This window comes from Zeus faber (genome assembly GCF_960531495.2).
Source record: "Zeus faber genome assembly, chromosome: 2".
NCBI lineage: Eukaryota > Metazoa > Chordata > Actinopteri > Zeiformes > Zeidae > Zeus > Zeus faber.
The window spans coordinates 21,182,415-21,198,834 of NC_137189.1; the positions used below are offsets into that span (position 1 = coordinate 21,182,415).

Below are 16,420 nucleotides of genomic sequence, written 5' to 3' on the forward strand. Positions count from 1 at the left end.
ATTGAAACTCATTTAGGGGAATTTGTGATGGATGCCTTCCTTCCTTCCTTCCTTCCTTCCTTTCTTCCTTCCTTCCTTGGGCAAACTGCAGTTTCAGCCGACCCTTTCCTAACTCCATGTAGGGGTGAAACAAGGTCTATGACACGTTCAATGTGATCGTAAAAGTAGAAACTCCCCTCTCTCTCGCTCTCTCTCTCTCTCTCTCTCTCTCCCTCCCACACACACACACACACGCACACGCACACGCACACACACACACACACACACACACACACACACACACACACACACACACACACACACACACACACACACACACACACACACACACACAATAAATCATATTTCTATGAGTGGATATGCAATCAATGTTAATGTACTCACAAACCTATTTTGATGTCTTTTTTAAATACGTCATCAAATTTACAGACGATGAATTAAAACATGAATTCATGGAAATGTGATCCCGTCAAAGGGGATCCAGAGAGGCGACTGTGACGTTGCGATCCGTAGTCAGTGCGAGGAACCTGCGCATGCTCACTTCGGACACCAGGGGGTGCAGTTTACATATGTTTAAGCAAATGGATTTATGTGCTGGATTTACAGGAAAGATATATTCAATTATTCAACACATAACTCGTGTTAGTTCTAAATATAAATCAACAGCTTGTGGAGGCTTTTCATAGAGAGTAAAACCTTATTTTCCATATCGACCAGTTATCTAATATAAAATATACGAAATCTAATAGTAATATAATTACAATTATATCAATTGTAAAAAAAATTGAAATATAGTAATAGTCTAATAATAATGCATCTCGCTGACCAGTTCTCAGCCTGTTGGTAATCATTGCTTGAAATCATAACCAAAATACAAACTATTACAAAATATTCAGTTACAACAGACAGGATGAAACTTTTTTTCAATTTGGAAAATTAAATCGATTTTGAAGGGCTAAGGGATTCTAGAGTAGGATTTGTCGGCCTTGGGAAATTGACATTTGAAACAAAGAGGTTGGGGTTTAATGTGTTATGGTCTCAAATGTGAACACCAACGTCTTATACCACACAGCATGTAAAAACGTTGTGAGATTTAAGACATTCAAGTGTAATGCAAAATTGTTAATAAAATAGATGCATTAAGGTTTATTACATTTTGAGTTGCCCCAAAACATACGCTCATATCTGCGAGCTACATTCTTCTGGGTTTCCTCCATGTGTGTTCTCGGGAGGACCAAAGGTGAATCCCCATGCAGTATAGTATCAATTGTGAGCTATATTTATTATATCCATTTATTCTAGGCTGCTCAAATTTGCTCAATGAAATATTCACTTCATTTCCCAATGTGTTGCTCGCTATGGGCCGGCTGCATCAATTCTGCCCGAGCTGCTGGCAGTGGAGTTCACATAGGGGTTCCCCATTCACAAAGCCTAGCACTGCCTGCGTGCATGGAGGGCGGAGAGAGAGAGAGAGAGAGAGAGAGGGATAGAGAGAGAAGGAGAGAGAGAAGGAGAGAGACAGTGGGAAAGAGAGAGAGTGCGAGAAAGAGAGGAAGGGGAGAGAGAGTGAGAGAGAGACGGGGGGTGGGGAGGGGGGGGGGGGGGAGTGAAGAAGAGAGAGGGGGGGGGGTGGGGTTGAGGCATCCGCTCCTCACTTGGCTGCATTCGGGTTACAGACACCAGAACGCGACCATGCTGTGGAAGCTCGTGGAGAATGTCAAGTATGAAGATATTTATGAGGTAACGTTGACGTCCCGCTACTCGTGCGTTAGGCGCAACCGACTTATTTCCTTTGAAATTTGATTCCAGATTTTTTTTTTTTTTTTTTTTTCCTACCGGATTTTTTAATTTTTTTGCCAGACTATACCCCTTTTCGTTCAATGGCTGTGTAATTGAGAGATACCCGATTTGTTTCGTTTGAATTCGTTTATTTCAGCGGGGGAATATAAATAAAGTATAGTTATACAGGCCTATGCGGAGGATAACAGAGGAGCCTACTTGTTTATTTGACGTAACGCGTGCTCAAGATTATTTATTTTCTTCCAGTTGGGTTATTTATAGGTCTGAAATATATAATACTGCAAAAATATATATATATCGGTCTATAAATCGAATTTAAAAAAAATGGATACTTTTTCATCAATCTTTGTGATTTTGGCAAAAGAAAGCAATGTATGGGCTGTGAGCCACGACGCAGTAATAAAAAAAGTGGGCCTACCTAATGAATTTGGCAACCGTGCTCCCCGATTGTGTGCTTAGGCAAAAACTTCCATTGGGAAACGGGTGGGTAGAAGACTCGGAAAAGACGCGTTATCAGACGAGTATTATGTCAATTATTTGGAAATTGTCCCAGAACAATAATAATACATTTTTTTTTTTTGGTTTAAAAAGTACTGGACAAGAAAAGCGGCACGCGCGGGGGCGCGGTGTTGCAGGGGCTCGGGTACAAAGGCTCGGGAGGAAGGGCAGCGCGCGAGGCCGGCGGGTAGCCCACCCGTCTCGTGCCACACGTGGCTTTTCCCCCCACGGTGCGCGCGAGCCCGCGAGCCCCGTTTCATCGCTGCTTTCACCGGTGACCCCCCCCCCCCCACCACCCCCCGCACCCGCCGCCCGAGCCTCTTGACACGTCCCGCCCAGTTTGATCCCGCGGTACACCGTCCGTGTATTACAGGCGGTTAACGGCAGCCATTCGAGTCAATTAGGGTGAATTCCAACGAAAAACATGATTATTTGATTGCGTCGGTGTTTTATGTCGGACAACGCCATCGAAACACGCAGTTTTTTGTTTTTTTTTGTTGTTTTTTTTTGTATTTGTTAATAACAGTGCCCCCATCAGGGCGCGTTGGCCGCCCCTGCCGCGCGGCAGAGTTCCCCGTCCGCATCCTGCGCGGAACACACGTCACTCACAGCTGCGCGAGATCCTTCACGCCCCGCGTGTCGCCAGTCCCCCGCCGCACGCGCATTAATATCCCTGTAAGTCTCGGTCGTGAATAACAATTACACCGCGCCGGGGCGGGAGGCGGGAGGCGGGAGGCAGGAGGCAGGAGGCAGGAGGCAGGAGGCAGGAGGCAGGAGGCAGGAGGCAGGAGGCAGGAGGCAGGAGGCAGGAGGCAGGAGGCAGGAGTTGCTGACGGTGCCGGTGCTGACGCTCAGAGCGGCGCGGGCGCACGAGGACCAGACGTCAATCGCAGCGGTGGTGACTTTCGGACTCTGTACCCGGGGCGACCCGCGTCGCGCGTGTGGGCTCTTGGTGTGAATTAACCGCGGCGCAGACTGCTCTCCGCCGGCTTTTCGCTGCCGTTAGAACCCGGACGGTACAGATGTTAGTTCATTCTTACTCCACCACGGTGAGATTTTAACGTTTGTTTGGATGGAGGGCGCGTTACGTTGTGTGTGTTAAGATGTGATAAGTGACGGGGGACTTAGACCGCTACAAAAATTGGGATTATCTTATAATTTCTTTCATAGGCCCCCATCGTCTGTTTATAATGTATTTGGGCCAACATGTAGTGTGACGTCATTTACACAAAACGAATGAAAAGTGATTGTGCTGCGTGAGCGTGTCGTTGTTTTGGATTGTTATCGTAAGTGTGGATTTTCCGATTCGGACGCGTCTCGATGGTCGAGGCCTCGCTCCGTGCGTTCGGTTCAACATGCTGCGGCTTCCGCCTCACGGTCCGCGGTCCCTAACGCGCGTGTCTCTGCACCCTCCCAAAGGACCGGCACGACGGCGTCCCGAGCCACGGCTCCCGCCTGTCCCAGCTGGGCGCGGTGTCGCACGCGGGACCCTACTCCAGCGCGCCGCCGCTCACGCACGCGCCCTCGTCGGACTTCCAGCCCCCGTATTTCCCGCCGCCTTACCAGCCGCTCGCTCACTACCAGAGCCAGGACCCGTACTCCCACGTCAGCGACCCGTACTCCCTCAACTCCCTGCACCAGACCCAGCAGGGCGCCTGGGGGGCGCGGCAGCGGCAGGACGCGGGCGGGGAGCGCATGGAGAGCTCCTCGCTGCTGGCGCAGCCCAGGGCCTCGCTCCCCCAGCTCTCCGGCCTGGACCCGAGGCGGGACTACGGCGGTGTGCGGCGGCCCGACGTGCTGCTCCACTCCGCCCACCCGGGGCTGGAGCCCGGCATGGGCGACGGATTGCTGCACGGGCTGCACGGGATGGAGGACGTTCAGGTGAGCCCGGGAGTCGGCCCCGGAAATGGTGGGTCAGTGACACAACTCTGTCTAATGTTGAACAGCGATTTTAATGAAAAACATCAAGGTTTGGGAAGCTCCCGTTCACATCATTGCACGGTTCACACCGGGTCTGTTGGCTTTTGCGGGCAACGTTGCCCAGCGAAATTGCCGTGCATGGCCTACACGTGTTCCATCGAATATCATCAGAGCTAAACCAGTCCGGTTTGAGGGAAATTATTCCAGTTACTTGTACAACTCCTACCTTGCTATCACTGGAGTGAAAGTACCCACCGTTTCATATTTTTGCAAATGGCATTTTGACACAAAGAGTTATGGGCATTGGGCAATCTATCAAAATGAAATGAAACGCTGGGAAATATTTTGGGATGGACTCGAAAGGATTTATTTTTGAAGTTCCAGCGTAGCAATGCCGGCTAGAAAATAATGATAATAAAAAAGACTATTGCTGAACAAAATTGCCTGACCACGACAGTGGGTGAGCCTGTATACTCTTTAGGCCTCGACGCCCCGGGGGCTGGAGTCATAGCAGCTGTAGTCCAATGTAAATGCCCTTAAGGTGAGAAATCATGAGACACGAGTCATTCTTTTTAATGACAACATGTCACTTATATTACCTTTATTAAGATGAAGGTTTTTATTGTGTAGCAATTGTTGTATTATTATTTTTTTGTTTACTTGGCTGAGCCCTATTCTGCTTTTGTAAAAATAAATCAAATATATTCAACGGTTGATTTTTGTGGAAGTAGATATATTTTGATATTGTTGACAATATATTTATGTAATATTCGTAACATTGCATTGTGTTTGTAGTGAGAAGAATACAGGGACTTGATATCAAATGTATTTTATAAATATATTATTATTATTATGATTGTTGTTGTTATTATTATCATTATTATTATTATTATTATTATTATTGTTATTATTAATATTATTAATATTATTATAATCATTATTATTATTATTATTATTATTATTATTATTATTATTATTATTATTATTATTATTTTCATAATCATCATTATAATTATTATTGACATTATGTAATAATACTGTCGGTGTAATTAAAATATTAGCCATGACTGATAAGGGTTTCAATTTAAACGAATCTTTTTTTTTTTTTTTTTTTGCTAGGATGATTAGTTTAATAATTGTATAACTCGGTTCAGTTTAATAAAGCCTCAGTGAAAGATTTTAAAAGCCCAAAAGCAAGTCACGTCAGTAAAATATTCCCCCGGTTTAGAATTGAATAGCAGATTTCTTCGGCTACTCCGACCGTTTTTCAGGGAACGCATCTTCTATTCTTCTTTACAAATAGAAGAATCTTCTTTCTTCTATTTGTGTTTCTTCTATGTTATTTATTCACCCTTTTTGGTTGCTACTTATGTGCTTGTTTGTTGTTGCTGATTTCACAAATTATTCAATCAAATCTCCTAATCTGGGAATGTAATTCATCATCAGCTCTCGTTAATGAATACATTTATCCACCAGATATTTTGAGGGGCAAAATGACATAACCCAGTATTCTCGAGCATTAATGCAACTATGACCAATATAAATGAACGACGGGTGCAGAAGAATATAGACAAAACCAAAGGCGACGCGACGAGCAAGTGAAAAAAACAAAACAAAAAACAAAACCTCCTGAATGACTTTCAAGCAGATATTAGTGTAACCGCAGTGATTACGCACGGGGTGCACAGTGACAAATGCTGATTTCATTCCGTTTGGATATTACAAACACAAATTGGACTCTGTGCTTACAGTCTGCGCTGGGTGTTGGTGGAGCCTTTGGGCAGAAGCTTAATGTTCTGTGTTTATCTTTGTTCTAACAGGGCGTCGACGACAACGGAATGAACATCCTGGATCAATCGGTGATTAAGAAAGGTAGACACGCACGTGCACGCGTGGGACGGACGCGCAAACACCCGCGCACACAGATAAACCGGGTCACACGCCGCTGTCACGCTCACGCACAAACACGCACGTTCGTTTCCAGGGGATTTGAGAAGGCTGGGAGTTAGTGGTTCGTATCAATCATTGGAATTGAATGTCATGATTGTTGATTCCAAAATGTTTGTGTATGGACCCACGACATAAGGATAAGATAACACGTTATTAACCCGGGGGGGGGGGGGGGGGGGTATAAATAAAACGCGCGTGTTAAGTGTGTGTTTACATTTTGTTCCACGGCCTTACATGTGTTTGATTTCAGAACATCCCTGTCGCTTAACGCAACAACCACATTCCGGATCGATGCATTTGTTTATGGCGACGGTCGGGAACGTCGCACACGCATCCATCACTCCGCGGCCGCGGCGGAGGGAGCGACACGCACTCCCGCGACACGCGCGCTCCCTCCCCCGACGTTGTGCGGTGATTTAGTTCCGGGATGCTGAGTGACTGAGCTCCCCGCGGGGCATTTAAGCCGCTGATGTAATAAATGGCGCCGCTCACGGAGATGTGGGGAGCTCGTTTAGAGCTAATCTGCGGTATTACCCCCCGCGGAGCCATCAAAAAGCCCTCGCGCCGGCCCCGCGCCCTCCACGCCATTAGCGCGCGCGGACGGATCGGGATGGAGGGGCTCCTAACGGCGGGGATAAGCGGCCGTGGAAAGACACGGGAGGTGGTTAATGCGATTTGGGAGCGTGGAGCCAATCAACAATCGATAAGATCGTAATGAGAATGTCGCGCGACATTAAATAACGGTAAATGCCCGGCGCGTGGGCGCTCCATTAGGCCGCCGCCGCCGCCGCCCACGGTGGGCGCGCGTTCCGGATGGAAATTTAACAAGTTTGACAAAGAGAAGTGGGAGGAGAACGTCCGTTTATCAGCAGCCAACAAACAATTCACCCTCGGAATTAAGATCTTTTTCCCTTTCTTTTTTTTTTTTCTTTTTAACACCAAACAAAATGAGCTCACGAGAGCACTGCGGTTAGTGTTGACGTCCAGACCTTTATCCCTTTTTTTTTTTTTTTGGGGGGGTTTGTTTTTTTTGGGTTTTTTTGGTTTCCACGCATGCGCAGTTCCGATGCCGCCCAAGAGCATGGGCTCCCTGATGCTGGGCAAGGACGGCCTGATCGGCGGCATTACCGTCAACATCAACGAGGTGTTCTGCTCGGTGCCCGGACGCCTATCGCTGCTCAGCTCCACCTCCAAGTACAAGGTGACGGTGGGAGAGGTGCAGAGGAGGCTGTCCCCCCCGGAGTGCCTGAACGCCTCCCTGCTGGGGGGCGTCCTGAGGAGGTGCGATGGATGGATGGATGGATGGATGGATGGATGTCATTCTAATGCCTTGGAGTAGCTCATAAAAAGCTGTAAAACTGAAACTCATACTCCCAGACGCCGAGAAGCAATAGTGTATAAGCTGCACCTTACTGCTATAAACCCATACTATTTTATATAGATTTTAATATACTATTTTATATGCATTTTAATATGTTCACAGAGCCAAGTCGAAAAACGGTGGAAGATCCCTGAGGGAAAAGCTTGAGAAGATTGGACTGAATTTACCCGCCGGCAGACGCAAGGCTGCCAACGTCACATTACTAACATCTCTAGTAGAAGGTGACTGTCTCATTATTTTTATGCTTTAACGGAGAAAATGTAATTTTTTCCCTCCAAATTCCTTTTTATTTAGATAATTGACAATGGATAATAACTGGAGAGAAGTCTGAGACTAATGTATGCATTATAACTATAGGGTAATTTGTGGTCAGCTATAACCTAAATTTAACGACCCTTTAAAGGCCAAGCAGTGGAATTATATGTGAAACATCATGTTTCGCACAAGTTTTTAAGACAATTACAATGAATAAGGGCCAACTTTTTTTCTTAGATTATACAGTCATAACATATTGAGTTTGTCCAATGTGGGCCTGTACTAATTGCAAAATAATCCAGCTCATTTAATGTAGCACAAGAAGGCCTGTAATGGACTTGGATTGAATATATAGACCTTACATGGTGACTTCAGCCCAAGCCTTGTTCACATCATCCATCCATAACAACCTCAGGTGAAGCGGTCCACTTGGCCAGAGACTTTGGCTATATCTGCGAGACGGAGTTCCCCACCAAAGCCGTGAGCGAGTACCTTAACCGGCAGCACGCGGACCCCAACGAGCTGCACGCACGGAAAAACATGCTGCTGGCAACAAAGTGAGTCACGTGTCCTCAGCATCACATGTGTCGGACCCGGCAGTGGGACTGGGATTGGGGAGGGGACTCGGGGGTTTCTTAAGTGACACGCTCTGAATGCTATTTTACACCATTATTTTCTTTGCCCTTAATAACATGTTTGTTAAATCCTTACAATTTCATTCCATATCAGGATCTTCTATTCCTAGGTTAATATTTTCAATCTCATGGAAAGACATTTTGATTAAATTTGTAATAGGCTATACCAATTAAGCGGCTAAGATGCTGGAAAAAATGGAATTAACAGACAATAACCAGGAATTATATTGTATCGATGACCTCCCATTCGCATGGAGATAAGACTCTATATTGCTATATTTTCCCAAGCTTTACAGCTTTGCGCAAATCCTTCTGCCTCAGCATTAAAATAAACCTTTGTATTGTTTTGCACACCCTTCTACCTACATGTAACAATACTGAGGCTTAAAAGCGATCGGCGCAGAGGGTGCAGGTGCACGCTTTGACTGCCTCTCTTATCTTGAGATGATCACAGAAGCAGGGACCCCCGTTCTACCAGGCTAAATGTGATATGATTCAATTTTTACGCTCGCTAAGCTCTGGAATTGAATTCGGGACCTCACGGTTACCTCTGCCCAACGGTGCAGCGCTTCACGTCTGGCAACAGAACATTTTCTTGAATGCATAGAGGGGGCTTTGACGGCTGCGGAGCCTCACCGCCATTTAGTATCACAGTGGGTATGTGACTCAACTCGTCCGCTGGTTCATCTCACTCAAAAAAAAGGCTCTGTGCCAGTTAGCGAGGAGCTTGTGATTCACCAGCAGCTAGTTTCAGAGAGCACACTGCAGAATATCAGGGTGAAATTGCTGTGTTAATGTAGCCCAGTCAGTCATTCGGACTGTTCGAAATATCAAAGGGAACAGAAATAGGAAAAGACGTTTTCTGGAACGATTCATTCTTGGAGCGGTGCTCTGCATATAGGAAAAAGTTAGGAGTGGAATTGTGAACTGGAAAAAAAACTGGAATGTGGTTTGAGAGGTTACTTCTTCATTTACCGCTCTGTTTCTTGTCTGCCGTGCGTGTGCTCGGCGGTGTACATCTGGTATGAGAACAAACCTGTTCTCATACCAGGTTTCCTCCGTGCTGCTGAGGTACTGTTAGAAATTCATTATTTAGCAGCGAAGTGTTTCAAGTCATCACAAAACAACAGTGAGGGCCTAGAGTGTAGCCCGGGGTGGCGGCTCCTCCGCACCACTCCCATAACCCCAGCTGGGCTCGGCCCACATGGCCTGTCACTCATTTGGCTGTAACTCTGCCCCTAGGCCGCTTATAGAGGGTGGGTGTGTGTGTGTGTGTGTGTGTGTGTGTGTGTGTGTGTATGCGTGCGTGCGTGAGAGAGAGTGAGCGAGAAAGAATCAGTGCGGCTGTGAGCCAGTGCATGGAGGGGGTGTAAGTTAGAGTGTGTATGATGAGCAATAGAAAGGGATATAGGGAGAGAAAGACAGACAGGCAGACGAAGAAAAAGGGGGTGTTGGATATCAAAATATGCCCGAGCCACCAGCGAGTGACTTGTAGAAATGAACTCGGAAGCTGTTGTTACATTTGACAAAAGGGGTTGCGTTTGACTTTGAATATGATATTGACCATGGGAACGCCATTTCCTCCTGAGTGCATGTCGTACACAACGAGACGTTGACATGTTTAAAACCTTCACAGCTGTATTTACAGTGGCAGAACATAAAGGATTATGAGGCTGTTCATTTATTCTGAACAATGTAAGCAGCCGTCGGTAAATAAGGTACAGGTCCAAATTAGAAAAACTGTTAGTGAAAATCCGGGAAGGATATTCTTCTTACAATAACTCACATTTTGAGGATTATAAGGCCTGTGCAATTGCAGCATAGTTTTATTAACTGGGAGAGAATAGGAAGTAATAATTTGGCGTTTTTTTTGGAATGGATTTCATGCAATCTTAATGTGGAAGCAGAAAGTGGATTGTTGTTTAGAGAGAAACGAGCACGAAAGGAAGCCTTGATTTATTAATCTGGGAAGCTCCGTTAAATTGTTGTTATGATCAGTTTGTACCCAACGCAGTGGGTACATTTTGTGCAGCACATGTCTCCAACGTACCGGCTCTAAGAGCCTCTGAGATAAGAATACTTACACTATAGTCAGTTTAAACGCTGGGTTGAAAGTATTCTCTGCTAAACATGGATTTGAAATGATACAGGGAAGAGAAATGGGAGAGCACGCGTTCACCAGCACTCACATCACAGGAAGTTGACACAAGCACGGCGCCTGAGAGCGCTCCCATGCACCATGACAGCCTCAACCAGCTTCAGGATGAAGCCTCCCTGTTCAGACAGCTGTGTGGGATGCTGCTTGCTTGTGAGTCGGGTGCATTGAGGCTGCATTTGTAGTACGACAGCCGCCAATGATGCAAGGGAAGATTGGCGGTTTATTGCGCCGCCAAACACTTTCAAACGATGCCAAATCACCTCTCCTAGCGTACCTTTACCATCGTTATTTTGTCTGATACAATCTGCCAGGTTGTGCCGTCTGCCGGCACGTGTATTTTGACAATGCAACTTCTCCTCTTTATATTTCCACCAAGTGCCGCTGACTTTTTTTTTCAAACCGCTCACCACGGCATGCGTACGGCACCCAAGAGGTGCTGTGGATTTGTGTGATCTGTTCGTTTTTCTTCCAAATCAACACGGTTGTTGTTGTTATTGTGAGGTTGGTAGCTGACGTGGATGTACTCGGTGCCGTTTTCAGTTTGCCAGGTGGCAGCGATCGCAACAGCATTTCCAACTAATAATGCAAAACACCCTCAGCATCACTGCGAGGTGTTCCCTCCCTTAAACTAACACGCTGCCATGGGTTTTGCTTTTCTGTTCGCCAGTTTGAGAAGACATCCAACAGTAGAAAGTATTGGTTGTGCCCCCCACTCAAACTGACGTGCTCCTCCCCTCTTGCAGACAGCTGTGCAAGGAGTTCACAGACCTGCTGGCCCAGGACAGGACTCCCCTGGGCAACTCGCGGCCCTCCCCCATCCTGGAGCCGGGCATCCAGAGCTGCCTCTCCCACTTCTCCTTCATCACGCACGGCTTCGGCTCGCCCGCCATCTGCGCCGCGCTCACCGCCCTGCAGAACTACCTCACCGAGGCGCTCAAAGGACTCGACAAGATGTTCCTCAACAACCCGTCCGGCAACCGGCACGGTGACAAGGGAGGGGACAAAGAGGAGAAGCAGAGGAAATGAATGTGGCGGCGGCGGCGGCGCCATGAGGCGGAGAGCAGGGGCGGCGGTGGGGCGGAGGTGGCGGAGGTGGCGGAGGTGGCGGAGGTGGCGGAGCTGCGACAGCATTACTTCTAGCTTTATACTACTGCGACTGACCTACCACATGCACAGGCTGGAGGAAGAGGAGCAGCGGCAGGAGGAGGGGAGGAAGGAAGGCGGCCCCTGGGCCAGCGTCAGAGAGCCACAGAGGGATTTTTCATCTGTGTTACGTTCTTTTCATTCCCCCCGCGGACATGCTGGTTACTGTGTTACATCCATTCTGCCCCCCTCACCCCACCCTGCCTGCATCCTGTCAGACTGGGACCCGCCACGCTCTGTGCATGTGTGTGTGTATACGTGTAAGTGCGCATGTGTGAATTCACATGTCATGGGTGTGTGTGTGTGTGTGTGTGTGTGTGTGTTTGCGTTTGCTTGGCTGTGACCGTCCTCACACAGTTGTGCTTTGTGGGAGAGCGGGGGGCAAACATCTGTTTGTGTCTGGTGACTTAATACGAGGAGGCGAGGGGGGCAGTTCCATTATTTATGTGTGTAAATATTTATTTATATTAATTTAAATGACCAGTGGTGTAAATAGGTTAAGCCTCTGCCTTTTTTGGAGTGGGCCTATTTATCTGTGATTTGACCATTGTGAGCCGGCGGGGGCGGGGGGTGGGGGGGTGGGGGGGCTTGGTGATGGGGTGGGGGGTTGGGTTGGGTGGGGTGGGGGCAGGACTCATCCAGTGTTTTTCTGTTCTATAGAGCTGTTGTCATGGTGCTGATGATGGGTAGACATGCTTCTAATTGTCCAGTGATTTAATTTCTATCACATTGATAATAAACAGTGTTTTATTACGCCAGGTGTATGTGCGGCACGCGCCCTCTCTCTATTTTGCTGCTTTGTCCCGATCTAGGTCATGTCTGGATTTCCCTTTTTATTTCAATTCGTTCTCCCTCTTCTCTCTTTATATACTGTATATTTAAGCTGTGATATTTGGCTGTGATATTATGAGCAACTAATAGCAGTAAGCAACATGTGTCTGATCATAACCCTGCCTAATGGGAATTTCTGCTATGCGCCCAAAAAGTCAATTTTACACCACTAGTAGAATTGTAGATCAAAAGATTTTGGAAGGTAACTTCAATTTGAAAATTATAGAAATAATTAAAAATACAAAATCTAAAGTACTTCAGTCCCATTTTCAAACTTGCTAATGATAACAATAATAATAATGATAATAATAATGATGATAATAATAATTATTATCATTAATATTATTATAATAAATAATAATTATGGACGTGAATAATCTAAGTGAATACGACTGCAATACATTGTAAAGGGTGTGTGATGAATAAGTAAGGTCACATTCATAATTTTGGATGATAGCTAGTAAACATTAATACAATGTTATAGCTGCGCAATCATGCTTTAATTAGAATCCCGTTCTCATAATAATAAAGCTTGCCCAATGATGCAGCACCGTAATGTTGACCGTGGCAGAAATGACACAATTCATTATAATAAAATATTTCTATAATTAAACCAATTGTCGCTTATACCACTACTATTATTATTATTATTATTATTATTATTATTATTATTATTACTATTATTATATAATGGTAGTGGTTGAACAGTAATAAAACAACAACAACAACAATAATAATCATAATCATAATAATAACCAGCTATAAATAGCTAAAACAAATAATTCAACTGGAGTGCCCAACCACAAAATTGTACTGGAGTGCCCAACCACAAAATGAACTCTCTCTCTCTCTCTCTCTCACACACACACACACACACACACACACACACACACACACACACACACACACACACACACACACACACACACACACATACACGCACACACACACACACACACACTGAGCACCATTGCTATGTTTTAGTGCAAGGGCCCCGTGATGGATACGGTCTTATTGCAGGGAGATAATTGTCTGTATTTTCCCACCAGTGAGACGCTCGTTTCAGAGGATTCTCCTCAGGAGAAGGAATAGAAGCGCGCCTCCGGGCCCGGTTCTACGGCGGGGAGGTTGCGCTGGTATTCTAATCGAGAGAGAGGGGGCGGGGGGGGGGGGAGAAAGGGAGAGAGAGGGAGAGAGAGAGAGAGAGCGAAGAGGGGGGGAGAGAGAGATGGAGAGTCGGAGCGCGTGGCCCGCGGGCGCGCTGTGACCCGTGGAGTGGAACACCGCGTGACGCAGGTGCAGAGTTCAGACCCGCGTGTCCGCGAGCGACTCGGGCGCCAACAAAGAGAAAATCTCCTCAGAAGCCACGTCCACGAGCTACACGACAGGTTGCAGAATAAACAAACAGATGATAAACAAGAAAGAGAGAAAGAAAGAGAGAAAGAAAGAAAGAAAGAAAGAAAGAAAGAAAGAGAGAAAGAAAGAAAGAAAGAAAGAAAGAAAGAGAGAAAGAAAGAGAGAAAGAAAGAAAGAAAGAAAGAGAGAAAGAAAGAAAGAAAGAAAGGGAAAGACAGAAGGACGCACCCGCCGTAACGTTTGTCAAAGCCAAAGGTAATTAATTCCGATACCGCAAATAAATCAACATCTTCCTCCAAAAGCTTCTAAAAAGATTAGAATTCGAAATGTGACATATTTACATACGCCTTCACACACATATTTACACACACACACACACACACACACACTCATTTACGCACGTATTTACGCACACATTTACATGCCTCGTTCTCACCTCTGTCAAAAAGTATTTAATGGCTTATCCGCCATCAAACCAGAGGCGAAATAAATTAAATTCACGCTTTCAAAGATAAAAATCACGCGATATCCACGACATTACATTTTAGATCAAACAAAAAGGGGCATTTGGTTCCAGTCAGCCTCAAGGGTTATTCTGGGTGCTGTCGAAATGACGAAGAGCAATAAAATAATTCATATATAATTGATATTATATATATATATATATATATATATATATATATATATATATATATATATATATATATATATATATATATATATATATATATATATATATATATATATAAAATATAATTACTTAATCAAAATCAAATAATAAAAACATTATCAGTATGCATACTTACTATCACAATATTCCTTTTATCATTCAAATATTCATTCAAGTGGTATAATATTCATTAATTTATAACGAAATTGATCCTAAATCATGGGGATTTGTCTCCGTTGTGTTTCTGAATTCACACACACACACACAGGCCTTCATCTCGCAACTAGAAACAGCATCCAGAGAGAATCCACCGTGAAGCCTCTTTCACTGTGAAATACTCATTGTGAAAGCTTCGGGGTCAAATTAGGTTTGATGCATTTTGTGGTGGTTTGACTGATCTTCAGGTCGATGCTGCTGTTGAATATCTTTATTGTATCGATGACTTGGATCTATATATTTTTTTTGTGGAGATATACTGGAGGGCTGGGATCCAAGAATCAAGGCTTTTATTTCTAGCTACAGAGTTAAAATAACATACAATATTCAGCATTTGGTAATATGAAGCAAGTTGAGAGGCTGCTTTCTCTTGCATGTCTAATAGAAAAAATCTAGAATAAATATAAATTTTAAAAAAATATATAGATTTTATTGCACTGTCCTGTTGTGCTTCAAAGCATAAAACACAAATACTTTCTAAGACTATGAAGACTAAACTCTGAATAGTATTAATGCTTACATAAATATTAACAAAACAACTACTAGTAATAACGGCAATAACAATAATGATGATTATAGCAATAATATAATAATAATAATATAAATAACAATACAATAATAATACAACCAATAATAATAATAACAATAACAAAAGACTAGATTATATACACGTTAGTTGAAATGTTATGTTATGCATGAACTTTATTAAGGATTATAATGGTTATACAAATTCCATGATATCAATTATGAAACTTTGAACAGTGCAGGATTGTGTAACAAACTGACACAGACAGACACACAAACACCCTCACACACTCTCACATACACACACACACAAGCAGAACTTGTGCATGCCTTGATTTTAAGCGTTTGGAAAACATATTTAATATAGTTGAATATATGTAGGCTATAAAAGAAAATATGAATTTATCATATGCTGTTATTAAAATAGCAGTTAGGGGCGCTTCATGATGCGTGATGCAAATGTCTCCCATTTACTGTGTACACCGGATTTAGCCTCCCCTGCATTTCGGTGACACCACAGACTGTTGGATAACACTAAGACTGTCATCATGGTGGAACTATGAAGATTCACTGTTGTGTTGATGGCACGACGTGCCCTCGATAGCCTTGATTTCAGTTGAAAGGACGGACTAAGCTGAACGCAGCTAGAATCTCCCCCAAAAATGACTGAGACAGACAACTTGGAAATCTCCTCCAGGAAACTTCCAGAGGTTCCTGGGATACAGACCATGACATGAAGCTTAAAAGAGATCCTAGGTTGAAGAGGCGGGGTGTCGCACACTAGCTACCGGCCAGATCAGCACACACATCGGGGAAAATTTACAAATGCAAATTGTTAAGAGAAAAAAGAAAAATCTGCAGCATGGAAGCCTTTGCCTGCGTGTCTGCTGGTGTTTGTATCTGTCTGTCCCTCCGTTCGCCAGGAGGTGAGAGAGCTGTCGCCCATCCGCAAAGCCCCACAGCATTCTGTCACGCAATGGACTGTAAAAATGCTTATCCTGACTTACACACACACACACACACGCACACGCACGCACACGCACACGCACGCACGCACGCACACACGCACGCACACACACACA

General features: G+C 44.8%; 1 protein-coding gene across 1 annotated transcript; it reads left to right on the forward strand.

Annotated features, from left to right (window-relative positions):
* Nucleotides 1-1,668: 1,668 nt before the first annotated feature.
* On the forward strand, nucleotides 1,669-11,623 carry tfap2b (transcription factor AP-2 beta; the record flags this gene model as incomplete). Its single annotated transcript, XM_080024172.1, has 7 exons — nucleotides 1,669-1,740; nucleotides 3,718-4,179; nucleotides 6,039-6,090; nucleotides 7,230-7,449; nucleotides 7,652-7,770; nucleotides 8,220-8,361; nucleotides 11,341-11,623. Exons 1-7 carry the CDS (start codon nucleotides 1,693-1,695, stop codon nucleotides 11,621-11,623), a joined length of 1,326 nt encoding a protein of 441 aa, XP_079880298.1. The 5' UTR covers nucleotides 1,669-1,692.
* Between the last annotated feature and the right edge of the window lie 4,797 nt (nucleotides 11,624-16,420).